Here is a 21465-nt window from a genome sequence, read left to right as displayed (position 1 = left end):
AGGAGGTAGAAGTGCAGAGATTGCCAGAAGGTTTGCCTAGAAGCAGCCACCCTTCAAAGTTGTGGGATGTAAAAATGAATCAGTATGGGAGAGTTCTGCCTTAGAACGATGTACTCGCGTGGGTAGGTTGGACGATGTGGAAGCAAAAATGCCGGCTTGAGTAGCACAAACATTGGTGAGAATCCAATGCCCTGAAAACCTAAGGGTTCCTTCGCAAGGTTCTTCCACGAAGTGTGAGTTAGGGCCTAAGATCAGGCCGAAAGGCATAGTCGATGGGCAACATGTTAACATTCCTAAACTACCCATTTTGGTTCCGAGGGATGGAGGTGACGCGGGTCAAACATGTGTTTTCTATATAAAATAAAAAAGTATTGTCTACAAACATATTTTAAGAAATTCACGTAGAAGTGGTAAAATATGGGAATAGAAGTCAAGTTGTGAGAGTTTGAAATCCAATTTTCAACATTTTATGGCTAATACGGTTCACACACATGGTTATCATAGTTTAATAAGTTGTTTATAGGTATAACAAAATTGGATCATTCACACGAATTTTAACATAATTATTTTTTTAGTCTCACAATAAATGTCTCGTTTGCAAGTTTTTTCTATCTCTCATTTAATTTATTATTTTATAATATTAATACAATAACTATTACTTTTTTTAATAGTATACCATTATTTATTGTATCTTAATTTAATAACAACTCTACTATATCAAGTAATTAAATTCAAGTGTTTAATGAATTTTGTTAAAGAATGACCATTTTAAATTTTGACTAGAACAATTATTGGTCAAACTTTACTTACCAAACTCTGGATTACTAGGGTATATTCCATTGGGAACTAGAGAGCTAAACAAAATAACTCAACTAACTTTTATTAATATGAGTATTTTATAGAATGAAATTCATTATATCATTGAAATCGATACAATTAATTATATTTATCTTAAAACTCATATAAATTATGGTTTATGATTGGTTCTCAATGTAAAAAGTTTTACACTAACAATACGTCAAAAGTAATATCTAAAGATAAATATATATATATATATATATATATATATATATATATATATATATATATATATATATATATATATATATATATATATAACGATGTTACATAGATGACACATCATCCAACTCATAACCATAAAGAACTACTTTTAGAAATCTCAACATAACATTTGATAAAGGAACACCTAACACATGTTAAAGGTACAAAATATTCTAACCCTAATTCCTTTCATTCTCGGAGTATGGACAAGTACATCCTTGTCGATGAGCTATGATTATCAATCACTGCCACAACACTCTCATATTCCTATCTCTCCAACATCTGGTCTAGGGCTACTCCTAACCAATATGCATAGAGTAGAGTCAGAGGGAGATCCACACTTTTGAAATCATTAGAGTCATGATTTCTTATATGATATACTAGTTATATATAAAGAGAAAGGAAACATATCAAACGAAAGAGTTTTTATAATACGAGTGTGAGAGGAATGAATGTAAACCATTGATCAAGTCATGAATGGTTAAATTAAAACAAAAAGTTGTGTGATTTTTTTAAGTGGACATGTGACACTTTCAATTATAACCATCTATATATTGTTGTATGGTCAAGATTTAATCCACTCACTGTGTCATATTAAAACTCCTCTCATTCGATACATTATCGTGTGTATATATATATATATATATATATATATATATATATATATATACTCATTAATTTTATTATCGTTGACATTAAAGACATCATTTGAATTTCATAAATCAAAGTGAAATCAATCTCATAGACTAAAAATAAACAACTTACAATAGAAAAATCTAACTGTAAAATAAATTTCGTCTACATTTTACAAATATATACATATATATATATATATATATATATGCTCATTAATTTTATTAGCATTGACATTAAAGGCATCACTTGAATTTCATAAATCAAAGTGAATTCAATCTCATACACTAAAAATAAACAACCTACAATAGAAAAATCTAACCGTAAAATAAATTTCGTCTACATTTTACAAATTATTGAAAAATTCCTTTTACATAACATTTGTGGTGTCGGCACATTGTTTTCTTTCATCGTCTAAAATAAGAATCTTTAATCTTGTCCTTGACTTTACTCATGAAATAGCCACATAGACTTGACCATGAGAGTAAATACAGGTCGCTATAAATACAAACCAACTTGAGAAAGAGATTGACCTTGACTCTTATTTATGGTTATTGCAAAACATAACGATAATGTAAATTGTTTTCTCTGAAATTTAAATGGAAAACTCGAATCATATGGAACCAAATTCATATTTGGTATATAAATCTTATCACATTTTTTTCCTGTGATCAGAGTTGCTCCTATAATATTTGTATACAGTTCATTTATGAGCAATCTTGTTCCGTTACATAGTCCATTAGTTTGATCATTGTTACTCAAAAGCACGAAAACATCAATCTTTAATCTTAATCGGTGATTTAAAATTCCTAAACATTTCATGTCATTCAAAAATTCAGGTGTGAGTCAATCTCACTGCACAACTCAATTTTCATCAGAAAGGACATTTAAGTTTGAATTAATGTATTTATTGAATAAAAATTATTGCTAATATATATTTAATAAAAATATAAAATTATGAATAAGGTAACAATTGTATCGTATAATTGAAATTAAAACTTAAAAGAGAGTAAAAATTGGTTTGCAATGGTTGCTCAGTAAACCTAAGATTACTTTGGAACAAAAAGATGTAATACCTATTTGCTTGAAATTATGCCAGCCTTTAATGTCTTGCAAGTGAAAAATGGGGTTGAAGTTTGAGAATCACGTATCTAGATTCTCAAAAAAATTCTATCTTACAAGATGAAACATACTCCCTCTTCCCTCTTGTCACTATTATAAGAGAAGAAGAAAAAAATTTACCTGTATTAAGAAATGTAGTTAATTGTAGTTAATTTTCTAAATTTCATGTAAAATATAAGTCAAATTTATTAAATTGTCCTTTTTAAATATTATACATTCAACTATCAATGTTAAATATTTTGAAATAAACGAAGAGTGTGTTAATAAAAGAGCATTAAATGATCCAAAAGTAGATATATTTTGTGTAAGAGAAATTGTATTTACTTCATTCGAAATCACCTTAAAATAACACTAACACCCCTCTATAGTTTTGAAAAAACACCCACCTCCCCTCCCTTATACTCACTAAAAATATAGTGCATGACATTTGCTTTATGTCACACTTTCAACTTTATCAACTATTTATCAAAAAAAAAAAAAAAAACACTAGAATTTACACTTCATTTGTACTACTAAGAACATTATCACACATTTCAAAACTGTAAATACCAGTTATATAGTCGTACATTTAATTTTTTTATTTATTTAACTTTTGTTTATAATAATGATTAGATGGAATACATAATAGTAACTAATTAGCATAAGTTACATTTGTATCAATAATATAAAGATCATAAATTTGTGAAGTGTAGACAAGGATTGTTTGACAATTATAATTTTTTTGGCAACAAGTTATATACTTATTTGTCTTGTAAGCAATTCAAATTATATTTTTGATTTTTGTGATTCAAATTATTATTTTGGTCATTATTTTTATTTTAACCTTCTCATTTTTAAGAGAATGAAACTCATATTTCATAGCAAATATTTTCACGTCATTTTTATCATATAAATTTTTAATATGTAATTTTTTATTTTTATTATATAGACGTCAATCAAAAACTCCTTGCAATGTATGGGTATCCACACTAGTTAATTAATTACATATTACTACTAATAATAATAATAGAAACTTAATATAATCCTGTGTCTTTCAATAGATGACAAATGGCAAACTTGCCAAAAAAAATATAAATCATATAATATTATAATATTATAGATATAGACATAGATAGATTTGAAGAGGTGGTTGTGTCTTATTTTTTTTCTAATGGAAATTGAAACACAAAAGAGAGTACAAATTGGTTCGCAATGGTTGGTAAGCAAGCCTAAGGTCACTTTGAGACAAAAAGATGTAATACCTATTTGCTTACAATTATGCAAGTCTTTTATCTCTTGCAAGTGAAAAATTGGGCTGGAGTTTGAGAACCACATATTTAGATCCCCAAACAAACTTCTTCCTTAATAGATGAAACCTACTCCCTTGGGTCATTATTATAAGAAGAAAAAAACGTTCACAGGTATTAAAAAAATGTTGTGAACTGTAGTTAATTTTTTAGTTTTTATGTAAAATACAGGTCAAATTTTATAAATTAGCATTTTTAAATGTTAAACATTCGATTATCAATGTTAAATACTTTGAAATCAATGAAAGGTGTATTAATAAAAGTAGCATTAAATGATTCAAAAGTTGTTGTTTTTTGTTTACAATCGATGTAAGTTTTATTTTATTTTATTTTTGCTTATAATATTGACTAGAGGGAATAAATAATAGTAATTCATTAGCATATGTAACATTTGTTAATAATATAATGACCATGTATTTGTGAAGTGTTGACAAGAAGTTTTCGATGAGTATAAATTTTTTTGCCGACACTTATATACTTATTTGTCTTGTATGCAATTCAAATTTTATTTTTGGTTTTTCAGATTCAAATTTTTTATTTTTATTTTAACCTTCTCATTTTTAAGAGAATGAAGTCTAATAATTCATAGTAAATATTTGGTTAAATAACATCTGCGATCCCTTAACTTAATTTCAGTTAACGTTTTAGTTTTTTATCTTTTTTTTTTCCCCAATTTTGTCCTTTATATTTATTTTAAGTGACAATTTGATATTTTTTATTTTAAAATATCAATAATATTATTCTTTTTTCAACAAAAATTCATCAGAATTTTCAAATAAAACCCATAAAATTAATTATCATCTTCAATATAATGCAAATTTCATCAAATGCATAGCTTAAATATTCAAATAAACTCATATTTTCATCTCCAACAACATCAAATTCTATAAATAAAAAATGAAAATTTGAGTTTATTTAAAATTTTAAGTTATGAATTTGATGAAATTTACATTATATTGAAGATGATAATTAATTTTATAGGTTTTGTTTAAAAATTTTGATGAATTTTTCGACTTCTAGTAAATAAAAAGATAACTATGTTGACATTTTAAAACATAAAAGATCAAATTGTCACTTGAAATTAATATAAAGGACCAAATCGAAGAAAAAAATATAAAAGACTAAAATGTTAACTGAAATTAAGTTAAAGGACCACATGTACTATTTAGTCTAAATATTTTCACGTCATTTAATTTTATCACTTAAATTTTTAATATTTAATTGTTTATTTTTATTATACTGACGTGAATCAAAAACCCCTTGCAATGCACGAGTATCCACACTAGCTAATTAATTACATATTACTACTTATTACTACTGATAATAGAAACTTAATATAATTTTATATCTTTCAATAGATGACAAATGGCAAGGTTAAAAAAAAAAAAATATATATTATAATAATATAGATATAGATAGATTTGAAGAGGTGGTTGTGTTTTTCTTTTAATTGAAATTAAAATATAAAAGAGAGTAAAAATTGGTTTGCAATGGTTATTTAGTAAGTCTAAGGTCACTTTGGGACACAAAGATGTAATACCTATTTGCTTACAATGCAAGCCTTTTATCTCTTGCAAGTGAAAAATGGGGTTGGAGTTTGAGAACCACATATCTAAATCCTCAAACAATTTTCTTCCTTAATAGTTGAAACATACTTCCTCCTATTATTGTTATAAGAAGAAAAAAATTTCACATGTATTAAGAAATGTTGTGAACTGCAATTAATTTTATAGATTTTATGTAAAATACAAGTTAAATTTTATAAATTATCCTTTTCAAATGTTAAACATTCGACAATCAACATTAAATATTTTAAAATAAACAAAAGGTGAATTAGTAAAAGTAGCATTAAATAATTCAAAAGTAATTATTGTTTGTTTATAATAGTGACCCAAATTTAAATTTATTTATTTTTTATTTATAATAATGACTAGAGGAAATACATAATTGTAACTAATTAGTATATGCAACATTTGATTCGATAATATAAAGACCATGATTTTATGAAGTATAGACAAAGATTCTTTGATAATTATAATCTTTTTCACCTAAAGTTATATACCTATTTGTCTTGTATGCAATTCATATTATGTTTTCAGTTTTTGAAAATTCAAATTATTATTTTTATCATAATTTTGATTTTGACCTTCTCATTTTTAAGAGAATGAAACTCAATAACTCATAAAATATATTTTCACGTCATTTAATTTTATCACATAAATTTTAAATATGTAGTTTTTTATTTTTAGTATACCGAAGTCAATAAAAAAACCCGTGCAATGCACTAATGTCCACACTAGTTAATTAATTACATATTACTACTAAAAATAGTAACTTAACATAATCCTACATATTTCAATAGATGACAAATGGCAAACTTGCCTAAAAATAAACCTTATAATATTACAATAATATAGATAGATTCGAAGAGACACTTACGTCTTTTTTGTTTCTTTCAAAAAATCACACAATGACAAATACAGTTAATATTATTATAATTAGATCTGTTGATTACAAGAAAACTCTTGTTTGAGTTAGTCGGTTTAGTAACTTTTTGTAAATATTGAATTTCTTTAATCTAACCATTCATTATTTTATATTACCATAACAATCGTGCATACTTAAAATTGAATATTGTGAAACTATAAAATTTTACAGTTAATATTTTATTTGTATTTTAAAATATATATTATTCGTTAAATTGAATTTACTTGATAAAAATATCCAATACAATTTAAATTTTGTAAAAAATTTATATATTTAGTCTACTCAATAAAAATTATTAATTTAACGATTAAATTAATAAAATTTAATATCAATACAAAAATTCTCTCTCTATAAATTCAAGGAATCCTAACACATGTGAGTTCCTACACCTAACAAGAAATAAGACAAAAGGAAAAATCCTATACAATGACCTTTCATTCACGTTTTTGCTGGATTTTGTGTTTCGCCTTGGTTTTACTTCTAGGTAATTGAAAAAAAAAGTTAGTTTTATTTCTTTAATTATTTTTATTTTTATATAAATTTACCATTAAAATTAATCTTGTTTGTTTGATTTGCGTTATTTTTACTTACATGTTCTTGTTTATTTTTGTGTGTGTTCTTATGGCATATTTTTAAAAAATTTATAGTTTGTGCAAAATTACATAGTTCAATGTTATTCTGATAACTCCACTGTGATATCAAATACAAGTTTGATCTTCCAAATCTAAGAAATACATAGCTTAATTACCGGTTAGTTTATCACTCTCTCTAAAATGAAACATAACTATAAGTAATATTTAAAAAATTGATTTATTTGATTTTAAATTAAAGTTAAATATATAAAAAAAAATGTCTAATACGTTACTCTCTCTATTTCATAATAATTATTACATTTGCAAAAAAGGTATGTGTTTCAAAAGAAGTATTATTAATTTTCAATACAATTTTGATTTCTTTTCAATTGTTACATTATAGTTAAAAGAATAATTTAATAAATTACTATTTTTTATTTATTATATTTTTTAATATTTTTAAAATGGTCTAATGAGATAATTATTGTAGAATGAGGTAGTATATTAAATATATATGAATTTGTAAAGGCATGTCAATGGATCAAAGATCAAAGTAATAACTTATAGTATTAGTAAAAAAAATAAATAAAAAATGTATGATTTGTTTTAGGACAAACAAATTTTAAATAATTGAAAACACAATTTTTAATATTTTTTTGTATAAAAAAACTTCTAATAAATTTTAAATATTTTAATTTTAATTTCTTGACAAATTTATAATACAATGTTTAATATTTTTATTCTTAAAAGATACTACGTTAAAGGCACTTTTTACTATATGTGATTAAATTTTATGCAGGTGTAGGATTAGCAATAGGTGATCCTCGTGAAAAAGTCTGCATCGGGAGATGCGATAAGTCTCGAACGTGCGGTGTAGATTGCATTTTGGATGGCTTTCAGAAAGGTGGCGCATGTGCTGGAGAGATAGAACAGTTTTCATTTTGTTGTTGTAATATATAATGAATGAAATATTGTAGCACCCTTTAATACATTCCAAATAAATAAAAAAGGTTATCCCTCCTTTGTACCAAAAATAATAATTAATTTTTTTTTACAACAAAAAAATATAAAAGTTACATTCGCAGGTTCTCTAAGTTATTTGTTAAAAAAAAAGTATGTTTTTAATAAAAAAATATTACTCTTTACGATCTCAAAATATAAATTATATATTTTAAAGTTTTTTTTCTTCTTTTATATTTGGATTCTTAATGAGAGTTCCAAAAATACTTTTTAGTTTATTCATAAATAAATATGATTTGTCCTAATAAAAATCAATGTAAGGATGTTGAAAAACATTATCAAAATTAAAAAGAATCAAAACGATTTTGATGGAAAATAAAAGGTAAGAAAGAATAATATATTATATGTTTGAAGATTGTGAATAAGAGCTGACGGTGTTGTTTTGTGTATATTTTGTGATTTTAAAAATATCATATAAAAAACTTAAAAGGTCGTTAAATTTATCAAACCTAAAAACAAAACAAATTACTTTTTACTTTCCTACATGTTTCTTTTTAACTCTTTTTTAAAGAATAAATGCTCTTTATAATTATATAATTGAATTAACTAATTTAGATTTCGGTAACAATGATACAATGTACCTCCTGATAAGCATCACATAAAGAATTTAATAAATACACAATATAACTTATACATACTATGCAACAACTAAAATAGATTGAAGAAAAACAATCGTTCCATAAATTATCTGTTTCATCGAAACAATTGTTCATTCAATTCTTAATTTTTCTTAGTTCTTAATTTATTCTTTAGGCTTCAATAAATAATATTTTTTATTTTATCATTTAAAAAATATGATAATTTTGATTATTCTCATGACAATATAAATAATAACACCTCAATATCGAAAACATGTAGTGAATTTTATCCTAATCTTTTAACAAGATTACAAAGAAAAACAAGTACTTCAAAAAAAATAAAATCATAGATAACTTTAAGTCAATTTAGTAGACTATATTTAAAAATATTTTAAATTTAAATTAAATAATATATAATAATATTAATTAAAATATTTAAATTAGTATTTTAAATCATAATAACATTAAATATAAATAAAATATTAATATATAAATTAAAGTTTAAAAATCCAATATAATACTTAAAATTTAATTATTAAAATAAATAATTAGAAAATTGCTTCAACATAATATCCCACTTAAAAAACTCAAAGTTAAGTTCACCATCGGATGTTTTTCTTACAAACCCCGTAAAAAAGGAAAATTGGCTATTGTACCCCCCATTTAAACTTATACCCCCCCCCAACTTAAAATTTTTGTTGTAAAATAACCCTAAAAAAACAGTAAAAGTCAAAATAAGAAAAAATTGAAACACTTTACCCCCACATTGAAAAATCCGGAAAAGTAAGTTTTCAGAAAAAAAAAGTTTTTACCGAAAATTTCAAGAGGATTGAAATTTCCGGTAGTTCAAAATACATACCGGAAATTTCAAAAACGAAATTTCCGGGAGGCAAACCGGAAATTTGAAAAATCCGGTAGTTGTAAATTCCCGGAAATTTCAATCCTCTTAAAATTTCCGGTACACTGTGTAATTTTTTTTATTTTTGTTTATTGAATTTTGTTAGTGAGGACCAGAGGAGGAAAATTTGACGGTGATGATTATTCGCGAGTTCGGCCTCCTACACAATCAAATAGGAGAGCTGCTGTTGAAAAAAGGAGAAAGAGAAATGAGGAAAGGCAGGCGCCCCAGGACGAGCAGCCCCAGGATGAGCAGCCCCAGCAAAATCTTATGTTTGATGCAGAACAGGATGAGCAGCCCCAGGATGAGCAGCCCCAGCACGATCATGTGTTTTATGATGAATATGACCAGCAGCAGCAACAGTTTGATGATGACCATGGTCAGCAGCACCAGCCTGATGAACCCATGTTTTCTGGAGGTCCTTATGATCTTTCTGTCCTTACAAATTATGAGTATCATATTGCAATTAATGTGTGGAATGGACAGGTTAGTAAATAATTTATTTTATTACATATTATAATATATTTGTAGTATAGGTTATTTTATTACACATTATAATTTATTTGTAGTATAAGATTATAATATATTTTTAATTAAACAGGAAAGACGTGCCTTGAAAGTTGTTTCCAATGGCAAAAAGCAAGACAAATTTATTGATATTAGATATCATTTACCTGCTCAAATAGATCATTGGATTAATATATCTGGATTACGTCCTCTGAGAAGATGTAGTTTGCATATGATTGATGGTAATATGATATCTGCTTTTGCTGAGAGATGGCACGCAGAGACTAGTTCATTTCATCTGCCATTCGGTGAAATGACTATTACTCTTGACGACGTCAGGGGTCTTTTGAGCATCCCGTGTACTGGAGAGTTTTTCACACCTCCCGCAAATGTCAATGAAGATTTGGCAATTGCTGCTGCTGTTGAGTTGTTGGGGGTTACATATGATGAAGCTGTCACTGAGACTAGGACCAATAGAGGGGGCTTCGTATAGTTTTGAGTGGTTGAAAGAGGTATTTTTTAAGAAACTTCATGAACGAAGATATGACTGTGCAGCTAGGGCATATCTACTTCATTTGGTAGGATATACCATTCTTGCGGATAAAAGTTTTACACTAGTATCTGCAAAATATCTCTTTCTGTTTCAAGATCTGGATAGTTGTGGTAAATGGGCATGGGGACCGACTGCACTTGTTGTGCTATATGACTATCTTAGAGACAGTACATTGCCTGCAACCAAACAGATTGGAGGATATTTGTCTTTATTTCAGGTACTATTATATTTATTATATTTATTATACTTATCATTATTTTTTTAATTATTTCCCCACCTTAATAATTTTACTACATTTCAATTATTTACAAACTTGGATTTATGAACATTTCCTTGATATTTGTAAACGGGATATGGATGAGCATATTTCCTCGATGCCACGGATGTTTCGTTGGACGGCAAAACAAACATCTGGGAATGTGGCATATTACAGGGCAAAGTTGGATGCTTTGAGGGATACGGATATTATCTGGGCACCAGATTACGATCAGAACGCTGTGACACGATTTCAGTCTGTGTCATTATTTACAGGATACATTCGTTGGTGTTTCACGATGGTTCCGTATTTACCTGAGAGGTGCATACGGCAGTTTGGGTATACTCAACACATTCCTCCTACACCACCGATGCTTGTTGCACGTGATGTCGACGTTGAATGGAGTATGTACCGGAATTCTGTACGATCACTTCGAGCTAGATTGCATCCAGCTGCATATCCACATGAGTGTGTTGAGGGATACATCCAGTGGTATTATAGGATATCTCATCCTCGGATGATCCCTTATGTTGCTGCATATGCTGGTCCTAGTTATGATGCTGATGCTGGTCCTAGTCATGATGCTGATGCTGGTCCTAGTCATGATGCTGATGCTGGTCCTAGTCATGATGCTGATGCTGGTCCTAGTCATGATGCTGATGCTGGTCCTAGTCATGATGCTGATGCTGGTCCTAGTCATGATGCTGATGCTGGTCCTAGTCATGATGCTGATGCTGGTCCTAGTCATGATGCTGATGCTGGTCCTAGTCATGATGCTGGTCCCGATACTAGTTGTACACGGTGTCACGCAGTTGGTGGTCTTATACAGCAGAGTTTAGATTTGCATATGGGTGGTCCTGAAGATGAGATGCGTGTCTTATTGGAGAGAGCTTTATATATTTCTAGAGGAGGAGATTATCAGTAGTATCATAGTTGTATTATTCAGACTTATTTTATTATTCGTGGGTTATTTGTTATTCAGACTTATTGTATTAGCGACTTATTCAGACTTATTTATTAGCGATTTATATATTTATTAGATGATTGACACTGAGTTATTATTAGCGACGTATTCAGACTTATTTATTATTAGCGATTTATTATTCAGAGTTATTATTATTCAGAGCTATTATTATTCAGAGTTATTATTATTATTCAGAGTTATTATTAGCGACGTATTCAGACTTATTTATTATTAGCGATTTATTATTCAGAGTTATTATTATTCAGAGCTATTATTATTCAGAGTTATTATTATTATTCAGAGTTATTATTAGCGACGTATTCAGACTTATTTATTATTAGCGATTTATTATTCAGAGTTATTATTATTCAGAGCTATTATTATTCAGAGTTATTATTATTATTCAGAGTTATTATTAGCGACGTATTCAGACTTATTTATTATTAGCGATTTATTATTCAGAGTTATTATTATTCAGAGCTATTATTATTCAGAGTTATTATTATTATTCAGAGTTATTATTAGCGACGTATTCAGACTTATTTATTATTAGCGATTTATTATTCAGAGTTATTATTATTCAGAGTTATTATTAGCGACGTATTCAGACTTATTTATTATTAGCGATTTATTATTCAGAGTTATTATTATTCAGAGTTATTATTATTATTATTCAGAGTTATTATTATTATTATTCAGAGTTATTATTATTATTCAGAGTTATTATTATTATTCAGAGTTATTATTATTATTATTCAGAGTTATTATTATTATTATTCAGAGTTATTATTAGCGACGTATTCAGACTTATTTATTATTAGCGATTTATTATTCAGGGTTATTAGCGATTTATTATTCAGATTTATTAGCGATTTATTATTCAGAGTTATTATTATTCAGAGTTATTAGCGATTTATTATTATTCAGAGTTATTAGCGATTTATTTATTATTCTGAGTTATTATTAACGATTTATTTATTATTCTGAGTTATTAGTGATTTATTTATTATTCTGAGTTATTATTAGTGATTTATTTATTATTCCAACTCAAAAGTATCAATCATCTGCCAATCATATAATTTAAAACAAAATACAACTCAAAAGTATCAATCATCTGCCAATCATATCATTTAAAACAAAATACAACTCAAAAGTATCAATCATCTGCCAATCATATCATTTAAAACAAAATACAACTCAAAAGTATCAATCATCTGCCAAAGACATATAATCTGAATTATTTTCTAAATCTAAAGAACCCCAATGTTGTAGACGTCCTGCATAAGCGATAGCCCATGATGTAGACTCATCGCTACGATGCTTCTTCCAATGCCATGCAAGTGGTGGTAACGGACATGCAGATTTCAATTTAACTTGAACCCAATGATTTTCGTTAACAAAACCAATGCTGATAACACGATCACGTGACAAATCTCCATTATGTGCACCCCTCAATGGGAAAAAAGTCAAACAAAAAGTTTTTGCTAATGTAACAAGAACGAGATTATATTTTGTTGCTATCACGTAACCCATATCAGGAATGGTCATCCACTTCTCGTTAGCTTGGTTTTCCAACTCAGTTACAAGTAAAGACTCTGTCACTTCTTGCAAACGTTCCTTGAATAATGCAGCATATAAATCAGGTTTGGACTTAATCTCTGTATACAACTGCCGACGTATAATGCTCCAGTATTCTTCACCATAACCAAGTAAAGCAGCAATAGCACGATATCCACAGTTTCCATCTGCTTTAACATTAACTATGTCTTCAATATATGGATGAATTAAAGAAGGAAACTCGTGGAAATATTTTTTAACCTGGTGGGAGACTTGTTTAGATGCTTGATGGGAGACTTGTTTGGATGCTTGATGGGAGACTTGTTCGGATACCTGCTGGGAGACTTGAGTATCAACATGCTCAAAGTATGATGGGTCGCGATATACGTCATATCCCTTCGGCTTATTGCCTTTTTTCTTAACACCACCTTTTGTTTTGATTTTATCCACTGGTGCACACATTGATGTTGTCTCCGGATATGCTATTTCACGCAACTTGCTCTTTAAAGCCCTTCTTCCAGCAATATTAAGTGTTTTCCATTTTTTCCAAATTATATCCATCTCCGATGTAATGTCCAACTCTGAATCATTTGTCAACTGTTCATTCTCTTGATCACTATTCAAGGTTAATTTCCTCCAATGTATATGAACAGCATCTAATGGGATTGGAACACCTTTCATCTTGTATCCTGCTAACTCACATGCACAAGGTAATCCACGAGTCTTTCTAAGTATACAACAACACATCTTTGTCGTTACTGGCATAACTGACTCTCTTGTATTCTTCAACAATATCACCTAAGGCTTTCTTGGATACCACCCAAGTCAATTTCTCAAAGAATGGATTATTGTGTATATGCTCTTTGCGACCTTTACTTATCTCAAATGAACCTTTGATCTTAATAATTTGAAACTTCAACATGTCATTCATACCATTCCATGCCTTACAAAAATCTCCTTTACTGTGTTCCAAAAATCTCTTCAATGACCAATGAGCAGACTCAACCCTAATATTTAAACAAAAAAAATACAAAATGTGAAGTAATGATCATATATCATGCATAAATCATATATCATATATCATACAAAATGTGAAATTTTAATGACATACCTATTAGTCGTAGTATTTCCTAGATGCAATACTCGATTGGTCCATGCTTCAACAAATCTTTCCTTATGAGGATTCAACCATGTGTCTCTGACGTAGTCAAAGAAAATAATATTATCGACACATGCTTGCTCAAATACTTGCAAAAGTTCCTCGTACTCCTTCTCTTCAGAACAATAAACAATTTTCCTCCACAACTCAAGAATGGGTTCTTGCATGTCTTTCTTTAATATATACTGTTTGCATTTGGCTCCAACATTTTTGTTAATATGAAGTTGGCAAAGTAAATTTGTTGAAGATGGAAATACAACTTTAATTGCATTCATTAAAGCCAGTTCTCTGTCAGTCACAATCACCTGAGGAAATGGCGTGTTTGAAAAAAACAACTCTTTTAACTTCTCCAATGCCCACCAAAAGTTGTCTTGACGTTCAGAATCCATATAAGCAAATGCAACATTAAATGTCAACCAAGTTGAAGTTACACCAACAATTTCAAACAACGGTAACCTATACTTGTTGGTTTTGTAGGTGCTATCCATGATCAATACAAGAGGGAACATGTTAAGCAAAGTTATGGAATCTGTGTGCGTCCAAAACATATCCCTCACAACGTTGGAGTCCTCATGAGTCCTACTCCAACAAGTATATTTCTCAGCTTCAAGTAACTTCAACAAATGTTGCATATCAGTTCTAGGTCCCATCAAATTCTTCCTGTATGTACTTCGTCGCTTGTAAATTTGATAGATACTAGTCACATTCTCCGTATCTCGATCTCTCAAAGATGACAAGATATGTCTCGGTGCAACGTGATACTTTGTCAACTCGTCAACATGTTTCTTATCTTCTTCTGTTAAGCGTCCCATAAATGCATTATTCTCAAAAGTAGCTACTAACTCATGGTTGTGAAGTCCACAGATTAAACTAATAATCCATCCTTCATCATTTTTCAGTGGTCTCGATTTAAGTTTAAACGGACATCCACACTTTTTAGTTGAAGTACCTGTGTCATTTTTATTTGACTTATATTGTCCACCTCTATCACAACCAAGAATTAATTTTGACTTTCTTCCTCTCTTTCTAGTCTCTACGTCTGATCGAGTAATGATAACTGCTACTCGATTTTGTCGACCTATCTTTCTTGCCCATGATATGACAGCTTCTCGTGACTCAAAAATTTGATCAATTGTAAATGCTTCAGTTAAATCTATAAATACCGGTCGTGTGTTTTCCATCCCTAGTTCAAAAACATAATTCAAATAAAATAACAAACAAATTAAAAGCATATTAAAAAAAAAAAAAAAAATTAAGTACCGGATTTTTGAAATTTCCGGATTAACTACCGGAAATTTCAAAAAACCAAATTTCCAGTGAACAAAAAATGAGTACCGGATTTTTCAAATTTTTTGAAATTTCCGGTAGCTTCCGGAAATTTGATATTTCCGGTATTGAAATTACAACTACCGAAAATTTCATTTTCCAAATTTCCGGTAACAATTATAACTACCGGAAATTTTGATGCAAAAGTTGACTTACCGGAAATTTCAGCAAGGTTCAGATTTTAGAGTAATTTTTTTTAACTGCTCACATAAATGAATTTTTTAAGGATAAAATTAGATTTTTAACAAATTGGGGGTATAAGTTTAAATGGGGAGTACAAAAGCCAATTCTCATAAAAAAGCCTATGTGAATTTTCCTTCCCCGTTAAATCCCTTTTGAGATCAAAACCAGCCCAAGAAAACGTGGTTTATCGGGTTGCGTTCCTGGGTCGGGTTTATTGGATATTATAGGTATTTTTGGTATTTTCCCTCTAAACCCTAATTTCACTTCTCTACTTTCAGCTTTCAGCGTCCTTAGTATTTCAATTCTTCTTTTCCATTCCTTCTTCTCCTTCCCTGCGACGTGAGAACCAGCTGCACGCCGCCCAGGTTTGTTACTCATTCCTCTATTTTTTTGTGTGTGTGTTAGTTCTTTCTTTTGTTATTTCCTTTCTTCTTTCTCTAATTTTTTTCTACTTCCTTAGTATCTTCTTTCTCTTTCTCTGTTTTGTTCTACTTACTTCTTTCTTTTCTTACTTATTGTTATGAGTAATACCGAGTTCAATCTCTTGACCGCCTCTCAGAACTCTGAATACTGCTTTTTCATTAAGCTTCTTCATAGACACCAAGTGCTCAAATGTTATCAGTTCTCTATTTCGGAAAGGAACTGTATCGTACACGTAATATATTTATATTATAAATATGAACTCAATGGAAAATTTGGCTAGGAGGAAGGGCTTTTCCCACTTTATTGTAATGCTCAACTATTTTTAACAATACAACTAATCATAAGCTTTTATAAGATTTAGAATCAGAAGATTTCAACTCATTCAAAATTTCAAATTGGACTTAAACTTCTGTTTTATTAGGTTGATGCTTGGTCATAATGTTGTTGATCAGTTTCAAGGTCCTTCACTAGCCCACTCCTTACCTGATTGGACTTGTTTTTGTTCCTTTAAGTCCCTTATAATGATTGATGAGCTAGACTTCCTAGATATATTGTGTTTTCTGTTCTTGATAGTTGATATAAATAATTTGGTCTTTGTATTGTGCTCTGTGAAGAACTATAAGATATCTCAAGGTTACAGAATTGAAATATAAAGTGATGGTGATGAACTAATATATATGAACATAGAAACTAATGGAAGATTAAGGAACTAATGAATGTTAAGTTTTGGAATTCAAGAAAAATAAAGACAAAGAAAATAAAAGGACTTACCCAATATTCTCGGCACCTGAAAGATTTTGGAATGCTACTCCAGCAACTTTCTTGCCCATAATTGCAGGACCACCAATATTCCCTGGATTTATGGCTACATCAATCTGTATTGCCATCAGTTGTGATGCACCATGTACATATTGTGTAGGTTCAACCCTGGAAACAACCCAACCCCTTTAGTGACTGAAATGGTTCCTACTTCCTAACTAACTTCTTTCTCTTTCTCTGTTTTGTTCTACTTACTTCCTTCTTCTGTTTAGAGTTTTAATATTTAAATGTTTTTAATACTTTAGGTTTAAGACATGCATTTTTATTTCCTTGACTTTTGTTGGTAGCTTGATATTTTAATGTATGTTTTTGATTAAGATTATGATTTGTGGATTTTATTGTTATTAATGAATGTTTCAAAGTTTGACTCATTGTTTAATTTTGTATGTTTATCATAACATTGCCTCGCATAATTTTAAGATTGGCGAAGTTATATGGGATGCAGTGTTTGTCAGTAAAACACCAAAATGAAGATAAAATTAGTATAGCAGAGATGCAAATGCTGTGTTGGATGTGTGGAAAGATGGGATGAGACAGAATTAGAAATTTCAAAATTAGAGAGTTGGGGTAGCACCTATCGTTGAAAAGATGGTAGAAACTCGACTTAGGTGGTTTGGGAATGTGTAGAGCAGACTTGTAGATTTTGTAGGGAGAAGAGTATATCAAATTGAGGATAGTGAAATTATTAGAGGCTAGTGAAGACCTAGAAAAACTATAAGAGAAACTATTAGGAAAGACCTAGAGATTGACGGACTAGAATGAGATGTGCTACATGGTAGAACGCTATGGCATCATTTGATTCATGTAGCGACCCTACTTAGTGGGAAAAGGCTTGGTTGTTGCGTGATAATTGCCTTTGTGTGAAAAGTGGATGTATGTGTGATTGTGTGTTTCACATTTGATTTACTTATCAATCTCATGTTCCATTTTTCTATTTGAGTGTTGTATTAGTATTGATTTGATTAAGTATATTCAGTTGTAATTTCTATGCTAGGATCTTTAATGCATTTGGGGGTAAGACATGCAGTAATTCTTTTGTGATATTCCAAGTAGCATATAATCTAATATGAGGGAGGTGGGAGGAAAGGTGCACAGTGATTTGTTTTGTCTACCATAACCTGCGTGCGTGATGGGTTACGGTCTGTTGGCAGTTCTATTTGTGTGTGTAGAGTTGCGTAGGGGAAAACCTGCCTTACCTTTCCGATTTTGATGTCTGTTCTTCTATTTGTTTCATGATATTTTATTTTTTCAATGTGTTATTTCTTCCTTGTTGACATTAAATGAACTATTGTCTTTCTGAATGTAGTAAAAACCTGAAAAGATGGCTGAAGAGGAACCAAAGGCTCTCAACTATGTTCCAGAGGTTATATTGAAGAAGAGGAAAAATAGTGAAGCATGGGCTTTAAGAAAAAAGGAGCAATTCCAGAAAAAAGGTTTCCAATTTAGGAAGTCCAAGGACTTTATTAAAAAGCCTGAGGATTTCATTTTTGAATATCGCAACAGGGTAGCTTTTTTACCTTCATTTTCTTCCGTTAAATTTGTAATATTCAATTAATGATTTTTGCAGTATTTTACTTTTTGCTTGTTTATGAAATTTACGATATGATTAAACTAAATACATTTTTGCAGTGACTTCTATTATTATTATTATTATTATTATTATCCATCTATCCTTGCTTGTGTAGGAGGTGGACCTTCTTAGAATGAAACGCAGGCTCAAGGGCGTTAAGAGGAAACAGCCAGAACAATCGACCCCAAACAAGCCCATAATAGTCATTCGTATACAGGGGTAATGTATTTGTTTATCAGTCAATGTTTTGATTTTGCCTTTGTGAATAGTTAAAGCATCTTTCTTTTGTTTCATTCATTTTTAGGAAACAAGACATGCATCCTACAACCAGAAAGCACTTACTGAGTTTGGGATTGAGAAGAATATTCAGTGCTGTCTTAGTGAAGCCAACTGATGGAGTAATGGCCAAACTGCTGAGAGTGGAACCATATGTTACCTATGGGTAAGAGATTGATGTTAATGATTTTATATTAGATGTGTATGAGATGTTATGAATTTATGATATGGTATTTGATGTTATTGGAAGGGTAGATTTGTAGAACTTATACTTTTTTAGGAAAACACATTTTGCTCCTTTCTTGTATGTTTACTTTCATGTAAAATTGCATTGTTGATTGTTCCCAAATTTCCGTTCGTGAGCATTATTTCTAATTTTTTAAAAATCTGCTTCTTTTGAAGATACCCAAATCTTAAAAGCATAAAGGAGCTAATTTACAAGAAGGGGAATGCGAAAATAGATAAGCGAAAAGTTCCTTTGACAGATAATAACATTATTGAGCAGGTAAGTACATGGTGTTTCTAGATCCCTAGGGCCTGTTTGATTTTACTTTTTCAAAACAGTTGTTTTAAAAAGTTAACAAAGAACAAAATTTGTTTTTAGTTTTTTCAAAACAGAAAATTGTTTTTTAAAAAGATAATCCAACATATCCCTAGTTTTTCTTTGACCCTCTTGCTTAATTTTTTGTGATTCTTCTTCCACTTTTTTTCCTGCAGGAATTAGGACAGTTCGGTATTGTATGCATAGAAGACATGGTGCATCAAATTGATAATGTTGGTCCACACTTTAAGGAAGTTGTCAGATTTATGTGGCCCTTTGAACTCAACAAGCCAGCAGAAGGATTGAAAGGATCGAAAACCCGATTCAAGGATGGTGGAGATGCAGGGAACCGTGAGGATCTCATCAACGAGCTCATCAATAAAATGAATTAATTTAGGTCACAGACACAATATACCAAGTGATCGGGGATTTGATGGTTTGTCACTAAAAAAATATATATCCGTTTATTGTTAAAGTGAATTTTGATGGTTTCTTAAATGAATTTTGATGGTTTGTCACTAAAAAGTATTATAAGCGTTTATTGTTAAAGCTGATTTGAAATATGTGGTAAGTCTTGTTTTCCATTTTATTTGGGTTCGTCTGCAGCATGTGGCTTCACAATGAGATAAGTGAGAAAGAATTGGTTGAATGTATATGAATGACGTGAAACAATGATCTAGTTGCTGCCTTTTCAATATCAAGATCTGTGTTTAGTGCCTGAAATGTAGTTTCCCTTAGAAATTGGACACAATTGAGTAAGCTGTGTTATATAAATAGTATTAGGCTTAATTGCAAATTGAGTCTTTCTATTATTATCAATTCACAGAAATACTCTATTTTAAAAGTTGATAGATTGTCATTCCTTTAAACTTTTGAACTATAAAATGCAGAATTAATATATTTTTGTTGACGTGACATTTAATTTTATGATATAGAACTATTTTAGATGCATTATTTATTCATATGTTATTAATGAAATTAAAAATATGAAAAATCTCCGAAGTTGAAAGTTATATTTTTACCGTGTTTTATTTTAATTTTATGGGTGTTAATTATTTTATAGTTTTATTATATATTACGTTATTTAAAATATTTTATGTCGTTATTTTTTAGTTAAAAAATTAAGAGATATCAAAATTGTCGATTTTTAAAATAGGAGATCAATTTTATAAATTAGGAAAAATAGAGGGACTAAAATTGTAATTAAATTATAGTATTAAGATAACAAATATTTTATTTGATGGTAAATGCAGTTCACACACGTGATTATCATAGTTTAATGAGTGGTGTATAGATAAGTCTAATAAGATTGGATATATCATTAACACAAATTTCAAGAAATAGATTAAATTAAATTACATGAAAATCAACATTAATCACATTTAGTTTTATGGTTAATAAGGTTAAATAGAGTTTTGAACGAATTTCCTTGATATATCTTGAATATGGTTAACCAATTCATATTATCAACTTTTGTAGTCCTTAATGGATGTCTAAATAATGAAAAGTACTGATAAAAAATTGTTTTTTGATGAGCTGATAAACAATTGTTATAATAAAGCTCGATGTCAAAAAGTCAGCCGTTAAGCATTTGACTATGTCAATTACTAGTATTTATTAATATTTTGTTGGTGGCATTTATTATACTTATATCTAGTCAAGTCCTTGTTGAA

General features: G+C 29.3%; 2 protein-coding genes and 1 long non-coding RNA gene across 3 annotated transcripts; all 3 read left to right on the top strand.

The window, feature by feature from the left end:
• Positions 1–6974: 6974 nt before the first annotated feature.
• LOC113784652 (uncharacterized) lies at positions 6975–8196 on the top strand. The gene is made up of 2 exons (XR_003470751.2): positions 6975–7074; positions 7962–8196. It is a non-coding gene; the product is annotated as an uncharacterized lncRNA (long non-coding RNA).
• A 2875-nt stretch (positions 8197–11071) lies between these two features.
• Positions 11072–11899, top strand: LOC105851251 (uncharacterized). The gene is made up of 2 exons (XM_073366458.1): positions 11072–11543; positions 11787–11899. The coding sequence occupies exons 1-2, from the start codon at positions 11072–11074 to the stop codon at positions 11897–11899; spliced, it is 585 nt and encodes a 194-aa protein (XP_073222559.1).
• Positions 11900–16394: 4495 nt separating this feature from the next.
• LOC101496519 (large ribosomal subunit protein uL30z-like) lies at positions 16395–20515 on the top strand. The gene is made up of 6 exons (XM_004515552.4): positions 16395–16528; positions 18712–18909; positions 19091–19194; positions 19280–19417; positions 19654–19756; positions 19969–20515. Exons 2-6 carry the CDS (start codon positions 18727–18729, stop codon positions 20182–20184), a joined length of 744 nt encoding a protein of 247 aa, XP_004515609.1. The 5' UTR covers positions 16395–16528; positions 18712–18726; the 3' UTR covers positions 20185–20515.
• The last annotated feature ends 950 nt before the right edge of the window (positions 20516–21465 follow it).

Source organism: Cicer arietinum, chromosome 3 (assembly GCF_000331145.2).
Source record: "Cicer arietinum cultivar CDC Frontier isolate Library 1 chromosome 3, Cicar.CDCFrontier_v2.0, whole genome shotgun sequence".
Lineage (NCBI taxonomy): Eukaryota > Viridiplantae > Streptophyta > Magnoliopsida > Fabales > Fabaceae > Cicer > Cicer arietinum.
Note: the sequence above shows the minus strand (reverse complement) of the source record. Positions and strands in the feature narration are given on the sequence as shown.